Source organism: Zootoca vivipara, chromosome 5 (assembly GCF_965207765.1).
Source record: "Zootoca vivipara chromosome 5, rZooViv2.hap1.1, whole genome shotgun sequence".
Taxonomy (NCBI): Eukaryota; Metazoa; Chordata; class Lepidosauria; order Squamata; family Lacertidae; genus Zootoca; species Zootoca vivipara.
In genome coordinates, this window is record NC_142588.1 from 56014693 (window position 1) to 56031063 (window position 16371).

General features: G+C 42.6%; 1 protein-coding gene across 1 annotated transcript in view; it reads right to left on the reverse strand.

Moving 5' to 3' along the window:
• Positions 1–16371, reverse strand: part of HPSE2 (heparanase 2 (inactive)) — a 113425-nt gene that overhangs the window by 86772 nt on the left and 10282 nt on the right. The window contains exon 3 of the mRNA XM_035133543.3: positions 9099–9260. Coding sequence (XP_034989434.1) covers positions 9099–9260 — 162 coding nt within the window. The remainder of the gene's footprint in view (positions 1–9098; positions 9261–16371) is intronic.

The following is a 16371-nucleotide window of genomic DNA, read 5'->3' on the forward strand; positions in this document are numbered from 1 at the left end:
TGGCCAAGCTCTGTGGGTGTTAGCCCTTTGAGGGTAAAGTTTTAACTACAAGGTTTCTCAGACATGCTGTCTAGGAAATATGGTCTACTGATCTCAGTGGGATTTATTCTGAGTGAGAATTCCTACTAGGGCTAAGCAAAAAGGGAAGTATTATGGGTACCTACCCAACAGATCTGGCACATCTTGTATTTCCTGGAGGTTCTGCAAATATTGAGCATTTTCATAATGCAAAATAAAACCATTTCATATGCACTATTATTGGGGGGGTGGGGTGTTGTTGAGCAGAATCAGGATGGGGTATGCAAAGATGCCTTCAGCCATTGCACATACCATGAAGAAATTAGAGATGGCATATGCCTAGATCCAGACTCCCACGTCCAGCATAGAACGCAGAGTTTTGTTTTATTTGTGTGTTTATTTACGAGTACAACCCACTTTACTAGCATGAGTCAATCAGGGCTGCTTACAGACAATAATTAAAACATGTGATCATACCCTTTGATTTTCAGCTCAAGGAACATGAGGGTAGTGGTGGTTAAATCATTCTCTGCCTAAAACAAACACTTTAAAATGCGAATATAAGTAGCCTACATGAAAAGGGGAAAAAAACTTCAAGAAAAATACATTCCAAGTATATCAGTAAATTGATTCAGTTTAAATAGAGATAGTAACATAATTATCATAGAATCTCTTATACTTTTGGGCTACTTGTTTTCATCTAAGAAAAGAAAATGCCCCGTCCAAGCAAAGGAGCTTGCGCATCGCATCCATGCACAAAGTGCATCCTTTCCCAGGTAAAAAAGGAATGATCACGCATGCTGAGAGCTTTGGATCATATAAGCACAAGTGCTGCACATGAGCTCAAAACAAGGGTTTAGTATTTTTCACCCAAACATTTTGCCCACAGAGCAGCTTGAACTGAAGCCTCTCAAATGATACTGGCAACCACATAACCCTCACACAGCAGAGACAAGGTAAGTCCTTTTATCAACTCTTCAAGATCTCAAGGCACTTTTGGAATCTGGACCCAGTAGCTCTGTTGGAAAGGAATACTTTATTCAGACAGGCAAATGATGACAAATGTCTTAAAGGCAAATGGAAAAGGACAGGTGACAGTGGTACCAGTACCAGTTATGTAATGCTTAAAGAAGGTTCAAATAAGGTTCCATGCATAATCTCAATGACACTTTTAATGGCCCTGTAAGGTTGGCCAGAATTTTTATCTGAGGCCAAAAGAGAGGTCTTTCACCCTCAAAATTATTGGCCATTGGAATCTGGATGTCCTACCTGTACAGTTTAATAAAAGTTGCCTTGCAATAGAGTTGTTCTTCATTTTTTTAAAAAAAACATTTTAAATATCACCTTCCATTAAAAAAGTTTAAGGCAGATCATGACAATATAAAATACAATTCACCCACACCACTATGAATTCTGCAGGATCTAATAGCAGATAGAGGGGCTGTGGCAGTTGTTTCTGAAATGCCCTGCTATGAGGTAAAGAGATGGGAAGCTAAGGGACCAGAGACAAAGGGAGAAAGTACATGCGCACACCAGAGGGAGAACCCGTGGAGGTTTCAAAATATGCTTGAACATTCTTTTTTTCAATGTTGTTCCTGTGAGGCACTATACCTGTGACTTGTTCACATGAAATTGATGAAGACAATAACCATGACCTGTGAACATGTTGGTTCTGCGTCATTGCAATATAAGAGGAAAATTGATAGGTGGAGAGTTTAGCCATTTTTAACTGAACAAAATGATTTATTTATTTTTTGCTTGCATGTGTCCAGTACTATGCACAGTGTAATAAACAAAAGCTATTACTCCTATCACTTTGCACATACAGCTAATGATTTGCATCAGTGAATGAGCCATTCCAGACTAAAAACTGCAAAGAGGATGTTAATATTGCCCAATTGTCAACTCAAACACAATACTTTTCAATGTTGACAGGTCAGACATCCCCCGGCATCAATAAGTATTAATGATAAAGTGATATATGTACATGTGTAAGTCACATCTAAGTGGATGCATCACTATCAAAGATTGATTAGAGAAAGGAATATACTGGGGCAGGTTTTAGATACATGCTGCCAATCATTAGCTTCTTCAAAGTGGAGCAGACAGAATATTTTACGGTGTATAAGATGTATACATATAGGTCAATCTGATGTCAGGACAGAATCCCCATAAACCCTCTAACCCAGGAGATGTTCCCTGGTATATAAGAAATTAGGAATGTTAATATCTCACTGGCTATTACATGTGAAAAGGATCTAGGAGTCTTGGTAGACTACAAACTTGACATGAGTCAACAGTGTGATGCAGCAGCTAAAAAAGCCAATGCAATTCTGGGCTACATCAATAGGAGTATAGCATCTAGATCAAGGGAAGTAATAGTACCACTGTATTCTGCTCTGGTCAGACCTCACCTGGAGTACTGTGTCTAGTTCTGGGCACCACAGTTCAAGAAGGATACTGACAAGCTGGAACGTGTCCAGAAGAGGGCAACCAAAATGGTTAAAGGCCTGGAAACGATGCCTTACGAGGAACGGCTTAGGGAGCTGGGTATGTTTAGCCTGGAGAAGAGAAGGTTAAGGGGTGATATGATAGCCATGTTCAAATATATAAAAGGATGTCATATAGAGGAGGAAGAAAGATTGTTTTCTGCTGCTCCAGAGAAGCGGACACGGAGCAATGGATTCAAACTACAAGAAAGAAGATTCCACCTAAACATTAGGAAGAACTTCCTGACAGTAAGAGCTGTTCGACAGTGGAATTTGCTACCAAGGAGTGTGGTGGAGTCTCCTTCTTTGGAGGTCTTTAAGCGGAGGCTTGACAGGCATATGTCAGGAATGCTTTGATGGTGTTTCCTGCTTGGCAGGGGGTTGGGCTGGATGGCCCTTGCGGTCTCTTCCAACTCTATTATTCTATTATTTCTATTCCTCTCGGCCCATTTTAAAGTTAGATGGCTGAAGGTGCCTTTTTAAAAATAAGTGAAGTTCTTCTACAGAGATTGCATAGTGCTTTACTGAACACTGGAAAAATTTAGGCCACTGCCATGCCTGACACAAAGCTCAGCTATCCAGTCTGCCCTGCTCCCTAACAATGTGCCAGTTCAGCTAATTGAAGTCAAATAACTTTCTAAAGGAAGTTGGAAGGCACTAATTAAAATCTGGTCTCTTGTGAATGGAAGCTTTGGCAAAACTGGATTTATTTCCATTTGACATTTCGATATTATTTTCCCCTTCAGCAGAGCTAGGCATGGTTGGCATGTGCAACTATGCTGATGTTTGCAAGACGTTTGGTGAAAGCAGGGGCAAGCTCTCTGTCTGTTAATCAACGTGACTAGAGTCTGCTGCAGTAAATGAAGATACAGTAGAACAGGAATAATGTCCTTTGTGTTGGCTCCCCATCCATCCTCTTCCCAATATGAACCATGGAAGAGCAGCACTTAAGAGCTGGGCCACACTGCATGCATGGAGGGTAATTCCATATGAAAGCTTTTTCTCACAGGGAAAGCTGTAAGACTACGAGATATTTGCAGTGACAGCAAGTGTTACGTAGAAATAGAAAGATCTGTCAGAGTTGGTTCCTTCATTTTCTCATTTTTCCAGTCTTAAATTTGGTTCTCCACATTTCTGCAGCAATTTGTAAATTTTCTTTTAAAAAATCCACATGAGAATTCTTCAGGACTTTTGTGCAAATTTCTCCTAGCGAACACATTTTTGTACAGAATTTTGACTAATTCATGCAAGCAACTTCTCCCAGTACAATGCATTTTGGTATATTACTTTCACTTATATATTCATTTTCATGGACATTTTTGCCTAATATATGCATTTTTGTAAGCAATACTTAGTTTGTTAGTTGGAGAACTGCATCACAACATTCAGCCAAGCACAAATTTTCAAGGATGGCTATGTTTTGATAAATCTGGCTTTAAATGCACACTGCATTGAATTCTTCTCCCATGCTTAGTGTTAGGCAAGGGCTTTGCAGAGTACATGGCCAGCCTGAGGCCTGACAGGTCAGCCGTGTTTGCACTGACCACAGCAGGCACTCCTAGTTGCAGGATGTTGGGATGGTAGCAGCAGCAGCAGCACATCTGGCTGCCATTAATGAGCCTGCAGTCAGGTCATGTCCTTTCTGGCAGTAAATTCCTCCTCAGGGCAGCCCCAACAGAAGCCCTGCAGGGTCTCCTAGGCTCTTGCCTTCAAGACAAGCAGAGAAATGCTCATTTCACCCTTCTCAAGGAAGTGATTAGTTAAATCAGCATGAGGCTTCCAATCCAGGCACAGAGCCGGATGTCTGCACACATGGGGCCAAGAGCCGCGTGCTGGGGGAGTGTTTCATATCCACAGCCTAGGCCCCAAGAAGTAATTTGTCCCTTCAAGTATGATAAATGCTGGGGCCACAAAACAATTTTGAGCTGCTTATTCATATGCTTTTGCTGACTAATCAATTAATTGATTAAATCTAAATAAATAAGCATGTCACTTCTTTGTTGCTTCTTTGACAAAGTGATGTATGTTGACATAACTCATAGCATAAAAAGCAAATGTTACCATCCATTGTTAGAACAGGCACATTGTTCATTCCCTATTATGGGAATATACCAGAAATAAAATAGCCTCAAAAATGAACAAAACTTAACCAAAACTTGCACAAGACTCCCCACCACCAATTAATTCACAATTAATCTAGAGATGAAACCTTGAAGTCCCAATTAATTAATGGAAGTGACTGCAACATCACCTATGGAAAGTGAAAGCAGGGTCAATACAAATCTTTCCACAGCCAACCACAGAAAGGATGTATATCTTAACACAACCTCTGACTGTTGCATGCCTCCTGTGTCCCCCAGAAGTTTCTCTATGAAATGAATGCGGCCCTCAGGCTGAAAAAGCTTCCACACCCTTGAAGTAGAAGGAAATTTCGCTGCCCTGTGGTGCTACGTTGAGTCATATTTCATTGTTCCATATTTCATCGTTCCACCTGCACTTCCTCCCCCTTGGCCACAATTGTAGGGTAACCACACATGGTTCTGCCATTGGTGGCGGCAAGTCCCTACTCAATCTACACTATTTGATGAACTTGAAATATGTTACTAGTGCACTTGAAAATTTGTTTGAAGTGGGGGATATAAGCACTGAAAATAAATATAACTGGGAAGATGACAAAAAAAACCCCCAAACCCACAGCTTCCACCAATCAAAGAGACCAATGGCCTTTGATAGGTCCTGGTTGAGGTGATGTTTTCATCCCAGAATGGCTTTCTCAGACACTCACTCACAAGCAAAACTGGCTCTGCTGCATTCCAAACAGGACACTGTCCAAACAGCCAGGTTTCAGAAATTGGCAGAGGACCAGCACTGGGACACCTATCTTGGGAGAGAAATGAGGGCCAATTCGCATGGCCCACAATCATTCCTAGGCCTGTGGCAGGTTCAAAACACATTATACTGGGCCACACAGCAAGATGAGAATCTAAATTACTCTATTTCATGGCCATATCATTCTCGCTGTTAGTGTATGATAAGGAAAATGGAGTGTGGGAAAAGCAGTCTGTCAAATGCTGAAAGGTGATCAAGCCATAGGGCTGGAACAGTCAAATGAAGGCTGTACACTGAAGGCTGATTTTCTGTCAGAAACTGATCCAAAGCCTTTAGCATAGGTACGAACACAGCCATTTCACAGCTTAGATGTACCTCTTGTCTTTGCTCTTCTGTCTGGCCATATGGAAAGGGAGGGTAGTGGGAAAGTATTAAAAAAACACATTTTAACTAGCTTGTTGTTTTCCCTGGAATAGCAGGAAGATGCCCTTTGTGTAAGAGGCTGAGCTTCATGCTCAGAGGCAGCTGTGTAGTCTACGTTCATCTGGTGGCAAAACAAGGCTTGCTAAAGAAAGTGGTGACCCTGTGAGTGTCCTGTGGCTCCTCCAGGCATCCTTTTTATTGTGCATTCATGATTATTTGTGCTCATAATGCTATTGGGGTGGTCACACATGGCCCCACTTTCAATACTGTTTGCACCTGCGAATGTTTTGGAGAGGTTCAGTGGCTATCCTGTAATTTCCTGCCAAAACCCTGTAACTTTTTATACCACAAGTGTTCTGGTTTATTTTTGTCCTACTTTTGTTGCACTATAGTCGCTCTGGGCAGCAATAATGTGGTAGCATTGAGGGAAAATCACAGAACATACTAAAGCAGAATAAATCCACCAGTAAGGCAATATTTTTGTGTGAAGAAGAAAACACCATGCTGGAGGGGCCCCTTGACACTTGGACAGTTTACTCCCCACACCTCATTCTGCCCCAGAAAACCCCTGCCTGGTGCATTTTTCTCCTGCAAGTATTTGTCCTCTGATCCTGAAGAAGCAGGTGCAATTGCCCCTCAGCCAGTCATCTCATCCCATCCCATCCCATCCCATACACACAACCAAAATGATAGAATCCATCATAGGAAAGAGAAATATTTACATGGCTCTGTCTAGTTATATGTAAATATTATGTTCTACCCACTAAGAACACAGAGCTAAGTTACATTTATGAAATGAGAGATTAAACTTCCTAACAATTATCAGGCTACATCGATTTCACCCAAGGAGGCTGTGTGCAGCCCTGCCACTTGAAAGACGTTTTGCCTCACAGAGGCACCTGGAGCCGAAATCCTCTATCCTCCCAACATAAACACACTTTAAAAGGCCAAGAGACTGCAATAACTGGGTGCCCCCTCGGGCGCTAGGTCCCAGGCAAAAATGCAAGCAATGCCCTAGGCCTCTTTGAAACTGCCGTGCAGACTAGCACAGGAGGGGAAGACCCTCCCTTCTGGGGGAAGTTTGTTTACTGGAGAGTAAGCAAGTTGTCAGGGAAGATTCCAAGAGCTCAAGTAGGAATAAACAGCTGAGGGGATTATGTTACACAAAATGAGAAATGGCTTGAAGGGATCCTGCCCAAACATCATGCAGGCACAAGTCTGGGGATCTGTCACAGCTAGGTGTCTTTTTCAAGAGACTGGGAAAGCCTCCAGCCCTGGATGCCTCGTGTTTTCTCCCCACAAAGCGTGGGTCACTGTCACGTTCAAAAGGCTGACATAGATGTGCATGTCACACAAACTCAGCATCCATCCAAAAACCTTGGGAACAAGGGATTCTTTTTAAACCTGGGCCTCGTTTCTAGCGAAAACCTGGGCACTTCTTGGTGGGGCTTTCCACTGCCACCCACTGGCCAGAGATGGGAGAACTAGATCCTTCTCTTCTGTCCTCCCACTAGCCAGGCAGGACATTTATGAGTGCCCTGCAGCTCTCCCCACTACCTCACAGCCTGTCAGTCATTCCAGGACCCATTTCATGGATAATTCAAACAACACCCGTTATAGAAACAGCCACTCGGCTCCATCTGGACCATTATCTCTTTTATATTTGCTCTTTAATATTTACTGGGTTCACACAAAGTGCATGTGCTGCTTTGGTTTCAAGGACACCAAATTTAGTAATTGCTGCATCCCTTCTACTAAAGCAAGTGAGGGCAGGGAGAGGGGAAGAAGTTTGAAAGCCTTGCACGGCTATTTTGAGGAGTGCTAAAGAGCTACAAAAAGGCTTGTGTTGCTTGTTCGGGCAGAGGCCCAGGGTGAAAGTAGTCAGACAGTTTCTGCTAGGCCTGCTAACGCTCCTCCCCACCAAGTGCATCTTAGAGGAAGGCAGTAGTAGCTGTTGCCTGTTGAAGAACAGCATCCCAGGGCTACATCTCCCATAAAAACTGCAGCCACCCGTCAGATTTCCCCCCCCCTTCAAATAAGTTCAAATATTATTTAGGAAAGTACAAATTAAGATTTCTCTCCCATCCCTACTGGTAACTCGATCATATTTTAATGAATGTGTGTGCAGTAAAAAGCTTGCCTTTAGTTTTTTGTTCATATGAAGAATGTGATAGTTTGTTCTCTGAACAGAATGATATGTCTCTCTTTGGCTTTGAATGTGGAAAGGTCAAATCCAAGTCAAATACCTTTCTGGTCCCCATATCACTATCTGGAGACTAGAGTGCCCCTTCCAGAGAAGATGACTGCCCCTGGTTTATGCCTAGGATGTGTAATAAGAGATATTTAAATTGAGGCACTCTGGTCCCAGCAGAAACCTAAGATGGGTCAGGAATATGACATATAAAGAGGTGCTGCCAGATTAACAAGGATGTATCTTCTTACTCACTACCAAGTCCAATTCGATTTGTTGGTGCCAACCTTTAAAGCCCTAAATGGTTTGGGACCCAAATACCTGAAGGCGAGCCTCTCCTTGGTGGTGCCCCATTTGTGGAATGTCCTCCCATTACATACCCAACTGGCACAGACATTGATATCATTTCTGCACCATATTAAAACTTACCTGTTCACTCAGGAATTTTAAATGTTTGTAAGGGAATGGTTGTTTTAGCCTATTCTGCCCTTTCATAGTTGCCCCATGTGTATGTATTTTTAATGGGCTTGTCTATTTTTTATGTATAAATTCAGTTGTTTAATGTCATACCCTGCTGCCCTGGTATCAGTTCTGATAAAGGGTAGGCTATATACACATATTTTTAAATAAATAAATACTCATGGAACAGCTATTTTTCACTTCATTTTAAAGGACATGTGCTAATCATTTTTCTTGTTGTTCTGGCTGCACCAAAACACTGCTCAAAGCCACAGATCACCTCTTGCTGCTGAAATCAAATTCAGGAGTCTGTCTGTGTCCCAAGAAGTTGTTAAGCAGCCCAACCCATTATTGCTGTTACATGAGACCATCAAATAGAAGAATGAACACACTGTGGGTTTTCCTAGTATTTATTCTCCTTCTCTGACTTCTATCTTATTGGGCACAAATTTTGGTTTATGTTTAACATGGTCAGATTGCCACTTTCTCTTGCATTCTGAAATTGGCAACATCCAAGTTGCCAGCAAAGTGAGGAGACACTCTCTAGATTACATTTTAATTTGTGTAACATTTCCTGCTGACTGTGAGCTGCCCTTTCTCTTCCCACCATGAAACAAGAAGCAATTTGTCCTACCAGAGTCTCAGCAATGAGGGCAGATCCTTGGCTCATGATGGCCTTGCAACCTTACCTGTTAGCGTGAGATTGGTGTAAGTGTTGGAAAACTGCTCCTTGAGGAGAACCAGGTGCATCTGAGCTGCCTTTTCCCTCTGTAGCTCCAACATGATATCTGGGTGCTGGGCAATCTTGCAGCCTTTCTGTTTATCCAAGGCAATATCACTGCGAATGATGTCTGTGGTATAAAAGAACAAAAGTCTCTATTCTTTAAGTTGAAACCAGACAAACTCGCCCAGTGGGCAATGCATTCCCACCTGCCCCTTGCAGGTCTGTGTTTCCTTCCAGTCAATCTTCCTCAGCATCTCATGTCTCTACCAGCTTCAGACCCCTGACGGCCAACATTTTCATTCACCACTCATGCCTTCTTTCTAATGAGAAGGTTTGCTTGGACCAAGCCTGCACAAGTTCTGAGTCACCAAGCCAAACACAGCAGCACATGACCTTTGACAACCTCATGTTTTTGCACTATGGCAGAACCTCACAACAACAGCCATACCAACAGGGGCTTAGTCATGTACACATCTCCCAGTGGGATTCATGCTATAGCCAGCCAACAGAGCCTTGGGAGAGTATTTCAATTGCCCTGAGATATTTTGATGAAGGACAGTGTGTGTGTGTGTGTGTGTGTGTGTGTGTGTGAGAGAGAGAGAGAGAGAGAGAGAGAGAGAGAGAGAGAGAGAGAGAGATGCCAAGGCACTTCATATACAACTGAAGAATAAGGCTGCCTGCAGCGTAAAACTACTGAACTAGAGGGCTCAGATGAGATGGGGAATTTAGGTGTTCAATCGGCATAATAATGAAAAGCATGTTAACATGAGATGTACTGTTGTAAATGGGTCACTTTGTTGTTAGCGTGTATACATTTGACTCTGCCTAGAAATGTAAAAGACCTGTTGATACCTTTTGCATTTTGGTTCTAGTATTAACATATTTCCCCCTCTGTTCAGGTCTGTGTTTGTCTGTGTCTGTGTATCTACCAAGTGAGGAAGTGGGCCCTAGTCCCTGAAAGCTTAGGCCATGATAATTTCTTAGGCTGCAAAGTGCCACAGGATTCTGTTGGTTCTGCTGCAGCAGACTAATATGGCTACCTGTCTTGACTTATAACTGGGAAATAGAACAGGATGACCCCTGCAGGACATCACAGGAAAGGTATCAGTGAAAAGATGACCAGTTTCCCATCAGCATTTCAGAGACCTTGCAGGGCTAAGTGGAATCACTCCAGAGTGGTCCCACAATTTCCCATTAGGTTCTATAGTCATCATGTCACCAAAACTTCATGATCAATACTTGTAAAAGACCACAAATTAATGGAATAAAATAGTGCTTGTCAAGCTGCAGGAATTTATGACCAAATGCCAATCAGTGCTGTCTCAGTCACATGCTCAGAACAAAAGTCACAGACTGGAGGCTATCTAAGGAAGGTTTCTATGCACAGCTAAGGTTTTGCCAACAGCCTTATTTTTACATTCTTCCTGGAATAATTAACAATTGCTGATGAACCTCTCAATGCTACCAGCTAGCCTGCTCAGGAAGAGAATTTAATGCCAGGCAGGGGGCTACCCGCCACCAGTAATTTTTTAACAGTGAGTGAGATGACCTCCTACCATTCCTCTCTGCAGTGATAGATGGTGATTTAAAAACATTCCCTTATTTGGTGCACCATAGTCAACCCTTTCTTAAAAATTGATAATTTCTGGGCATGCCTTCATAAGGTGACATCAGTCTGCAGAAATAGAGGTGGCCCTGAAACAGCTGTACAAACTTGTTGATTGACTCTGCAGATTAAAATTATGTTTTATGCCAGCCCTCATTCTGAGTGCATGAACCCAAAACCAGAACACTTCCCATTGTGCATGAAGGACACCACTTTTACACTTACTTACACACACACACACCTTACTCATCTGCTCATGAAGAGAAGAGAGGGAACAAAAATCATGTGGTCTAGTTGCAAGGCAACCAGCTGAGATATTTTTCTCCCTTCCTCCTTCCCTCACCCAGTTTCATTTAATCCTTTAAGTTTCATGTAAATAAACAGATATGACCAGGGCATGTAGAACAGCACACATATTTTAGTGTCTCTATAAATCATGCGCATGAAGATAAGTGTGTAAACGAGTCAGACTGAAGTGTCCACTTCAAGTATCTGATTATGGGTGTTATGAAAGGCCACCAAATTGAGATACAGTAGGTAGATAGATGATAGATAGATAGATAGATAGATAGATAGATAGATAGATAGATAGATGACACATTACTGCCAGGGATGGGAAGAGACACCTGTGAGAATTTCTACCTCAGGTGCCAAAATAACTTGACCAGCTTTTGGAACTCTGCTCATTGACTTATAGAGGATGTCATTTGGTGCTCCATTTCAAGAGGCAAAATATTGTGGGCTGGTCCTGTTCCTTGTTTACCTTCAGCATGCCCAGTAGAAAACCTGTAAGAAAGGCTGATTATCATTCCTGTTTCACAAAATTAGGACTCGTGAGCACTGTCTAACCCAGTCTTCCTCAACCTTGGGTCCCCAGATGTTGTTGAATTACTACTTCCACCATCCCTCACCACTTACCCTGCTAGCTAAGAATGATGAGAGCTGTAGTCCAACAATATCTGGGGACCCAAGGTTGAGAAAGGCATGCCTAACTTAATTGAGTCCAGTCTATACTATCTTTTAAAATAAAAGTTATATTCAATTCTAACGGTGGGCCCATTTCAGGAAAGACAATTGGAATGCTGCAGTAACTAAGCATATGACCAGGGAGCCAGGAAATCCTTGATTCAAATCTCAACTCAGCTCATTTGGTGGCCAAGTTCAGACAAAATGGGAAGCCACAGTTTTCTATTATGTGAATGAGCTGCAAGAAGTCTCAGGCTGGTGCCCCTACCTTTTCATGCACCAGAGGAGACAGGAAACATCCACTTCTGGTTTTAAACTGACCCCAATCTTCCATGATGTTTGAATTCACGGATCTGTGGTTTGTTAATTTAAGCCAAGGATAGGAACCAGTGGCCCATGGGCTGGAACCAGCTTACAGAGACCTCTGTAGGTGCCGCTACCCAATTTATTGGTGGTGGCATCATGCAAATCAAACAATGCTGATGCTGTCACCACATCCCTTCAGGAGCAATTCCACTTACTTACTTACTTACTTACTTACTTAAAATTCAATTATTCAGCCATATAAATACAATGTTCACAAATTCCAAATAATATAAATTTCTTAATTATTTAACTTAATAGTTAATCATTAGTTTGAATTCAACAATCTGCTTATGTTACTGAAATTTTCCATATCCATAAACAAACACCAATATGCTGTAAAACTGTATTGTTCCTATAATAGTTTTTTTATTATCAAAATAATCCATTCTGCCAACTCCTCCTAGGTTTTTTTTCTGTCTTTAATCCAATAAGTTAACTTTCCTGATTTCCCAACATTTGATATCCCAATTAATTATTGTTGGGGCTTCTCCACCACCCCTACCCCACCACCCCATTCTGAGCAATTATAATTTTGACTGCCAAAAGAGAAAAAAGTTATTATTTTTATTTATTGGATTTATATCTCACAGTTCCTCCCAAGGAGGGTAAAAGCCAGCTGAGATGGTAGAAGGAAGGAACTAGGAACAAGAAACATAGGGGGGAACAGAATATAAAGCTGGATAAGGAAAAGGACACAAAAATCCCACCCACTTTGTCTGTTCTCATCCCATCATTTTGTTTAACGAGTTAAAACTACCTAACTGTTCTTCCAGAAAACCAGACTCTTAGCTGGTTTGCCCTTTAGCCCAAATGTGTGCATGTTTACTTGGGGAATAAGCCTCACTGTTGTCAGTGAGACTTACTCCCACGTAAGTGTGCAAATACTGACAAAGAATTAGTCCAAGATCTCATATGAAAGATGGGGGTTGGGTTGGTGGGTTGAGCTCTGCCTAGAACTCTTGGACTTGGTTGCAATACAGCTATGGATCACCAGGTCCTTGCTGTGAATGTTGAATCATGACTATCTTCAACCATCCTGTGTGCAATCCTTGATACAGCAGACTCACAGATGGATGCAGTATGAAGGGAGCACACCCATGTGGCAGGTGGGTGAGCTGCGGCTGACTGCAGGACACAAAATCCAGAGTTTGGGGGACTAGAAAAGCAAAGGGTGTAGTAAAGGACTCCTCACACCATAGTGCAGAGGCACAATGAGGCCTTCTGTAGGCAGCATACTCATTGCTCCAGCCACCCTATGTTATCTTGGCATATCAGCCCAGGGTAGGTTAGAAAGCTCCCACCTTCACAATAAGGCACAGACCAGGGGAGTTTGGAAGTTCTGTCCCATTTCAGCCATGGCAGAAGTGTGCGCTCTACACTCTGGGTTCAAAGCATCCCAAATAATTTCCCAGAGGGAGACCCCCCCCTTTTGCAGTGGGAGGAGAAATTCCAGCAGAGATTAGTACATCTCACACCCCATCCATCAGCCTTCTCTAAACTGGTATCCAGCCAGTATGAGACAGAGGGAGCGTGTGAGTCCACAGAAAAGGCTTTCCTCTGTGGGTGGAGCCCTGCATTCCTTTGGGATGCCTAAAGACCTGAGTGAATATTTCCCAAGAGCTGGAGTGCCCACCACATAGCAATTGCCCAAAAATTACATTGAGGGGGGCTTTGTTTAAACTTTTCAGACTAATCCCAAATGAATTTTAACAGAAACTTTAATTGTACCTTCTGTTTAACAAAAAACAAACAAACCCCAACACTATGGAAATAAGTGAGGCAGGGCGACACTGGAAAGTGAGACATCCTGTAGGGATCAAACCCACTGTCTCTTGGTCATCAGACAAGAGAGCCAGTAAATGGAAAGCTGTAAAGCTTTGAAAATAGCTAGTTTTAAAGGTCATGGTCATTAAAATGGCTTCTGTGATTTCTCTCAGCTCTCTAGCCAAGTTTTTAGAAGTATTCGGTGACTAGGGTGTCTGGGCCTTGGCATAAAATCAGATAAGGTGAGTATTTTACCCCAAGGGGATTTATGCTAACTACCATAATGAAAAGCTGTTAATTGGGTGGAGCCATGGGGGCAGGGAGGATGTATTTGTTCTGGTAAATGTGTCTGTTCCTGAGCAGACTCAAAGGCTCAGAAAGTTGTATTAATCATGCAATGACAAGAAGGTTTTTTGGACCGGACTAAGTCTTGGTCCTGAAACTATAATCTCTCTACTATACTCACCACTAAATTGCCTTTAAAGCACATACAATGTTGGGCTTCTTCATTTTTTAAGGATTTCTTAGTTCAGTCATTTCTTCTGATATGCTAATAGGGCAACTTAAGCTAAACTAAAAATAACCAAAAATTGTCACAAGCAGTTGTCACAAGCAGTTGATGTGTCACAAGCAGTTGATGTGATGGTCCATGGGGTCACGAAGAGTCGGACACGACTAAACGACTAAACAACAACAGTTGATGTGAAAGGCAGCACTTGACCCTCCTTTTACACTACTATTTATTGTGTCTTTCCTCTGTTCTTTTTTGCCTAGTTAGTTGCACTACAGTATTCAATTTCTGAAGGTAGCACAAGTTCAGTAATGTAAGAACTGTCCAGCAAAAGCAAGTCAAACTAGCTACCTACGGTATCAGTGCCGGATTTATGTATAGGCTAAGCAGGCTGAAGCCTAGAGTCTCTAAATCTAGGGGCCTCACCAGCCCTTCCACTCCCCAGTGCCACAGTCTCCCCTCTCCCAAAATTGTAAACCCAAGACTTCATGCAAGGGCAGGGCAATGCAGGCCCAGCAACTATTAGACTCAGGGCTAGCCAGTGGGGCCCAATTTGAAGCAGTAGAGCGCAACTTGAATTGTTTTTGGGTTTTTTTTTGTAAGGCCCCAGTTCACAGCCAAAGTCTGCAAAATCTTATAGATATAAATAAAATCCATCTAGAGTGCCCTGGTGCAGGGGCCCCCTTAGGAGCGGCCCGCGGGGCCCAATTTGGCCCAATTGCTCCTATTGCCTTAAGGTCAGCCCTGATACAGGGGTTGGACTGACAAGCCCTGCACCTTCTAGGTCCCTGGTGTCACCATTCAGAGTACAGACTCAAGGACTTGTGGAAATAAAGGGGGGCACTTACTGGAAATCAGTTTTGTCACCTCTTCCCCCCCAAACCCCGAGACAATGACCCCAGCCACCTTTTATTCACAGTCGCATAAGCACTACACTACAGCATGGCCATAAACTTGTACGTTCAACCGTGGAAATAGACACCCAATATGTAGCAATGGAGATTTATGTTGCTGCTTTATGAATGAACACTGTGTTTTATGAATGGACTCTGTATTTTGTGAATTATCTAAGAGCCACCAATAGGGAGCTCTAGAATCTGACATCTAACCAATTGGGTACTACCAAACAGAGACCCCTATTGCTGAAAGCAGGTACCGGTAACCAGCAGGGAATGCTTCAGCTCAGCCTTTGCACTGTTGACTAAACACCCGCTGCTGTGCAGATAATGGAGAAAGCTCGTAAATTGTATCCCTTCTGGCATCCTGGCCAACTCTATTATGCTGGTGTAAACCCTGGTGCACCAGAAGCACAGAATAGCAGCAAATAAAATCCGCTCAAACGTCAGCAACTGATAAGACTTGTCAACCAGTTCTTCCAAAGTCTTCCTAAATTATAAAGCTCCAAAATACAGGCCAAAAGAGAGCAGGTCTGGGAAGAGCGAGGCATACAATGGGCACCACCAGTGAAAAGGCCCTGCTCCATGTAACTCCTGCCCTGTCATTTGATAGAGTGCCCACTTGCCCTCCTTCTTGACATGGAATGCTCTCTATTGGAGTCTCCAGGTCCAGTACAAAGACCATAAGAAGTTCCCAACAGCTGTTAATCAAGCATGCAAGCACACAGTTCACCTTTGTCACAGTCAGGATGCCTATGTCCTGGCCAGGCCTGCACCCAATCTTGTTTTTGTACAATCTTGTTTGTCCTCAGTAATCAAAATTATATTATCAACATACACAAGCAGAAAAGGTGTTTTCCTTCATTTGCAAGGAATCGTACAAAACAAAGTGGCACTAATAAAGAAAAGTTCCAGGGTGGCAACAGAAAGCAAACTAAAAATGCTTTTGCAGTTCATCAAAACTATCCAGCGATATCAAGTTATAGGAAAACTGGTGTTATTAACAGTAATCCTTCTATTTGGTTAATTGGTTCTGCAACTTCCATGCACATGACGTGTGATGCTAATTATTTCCCCCGAGAGTTAAATGATAACAAATCAGAGGCAGCTATAGGAGAGCTATGCGATT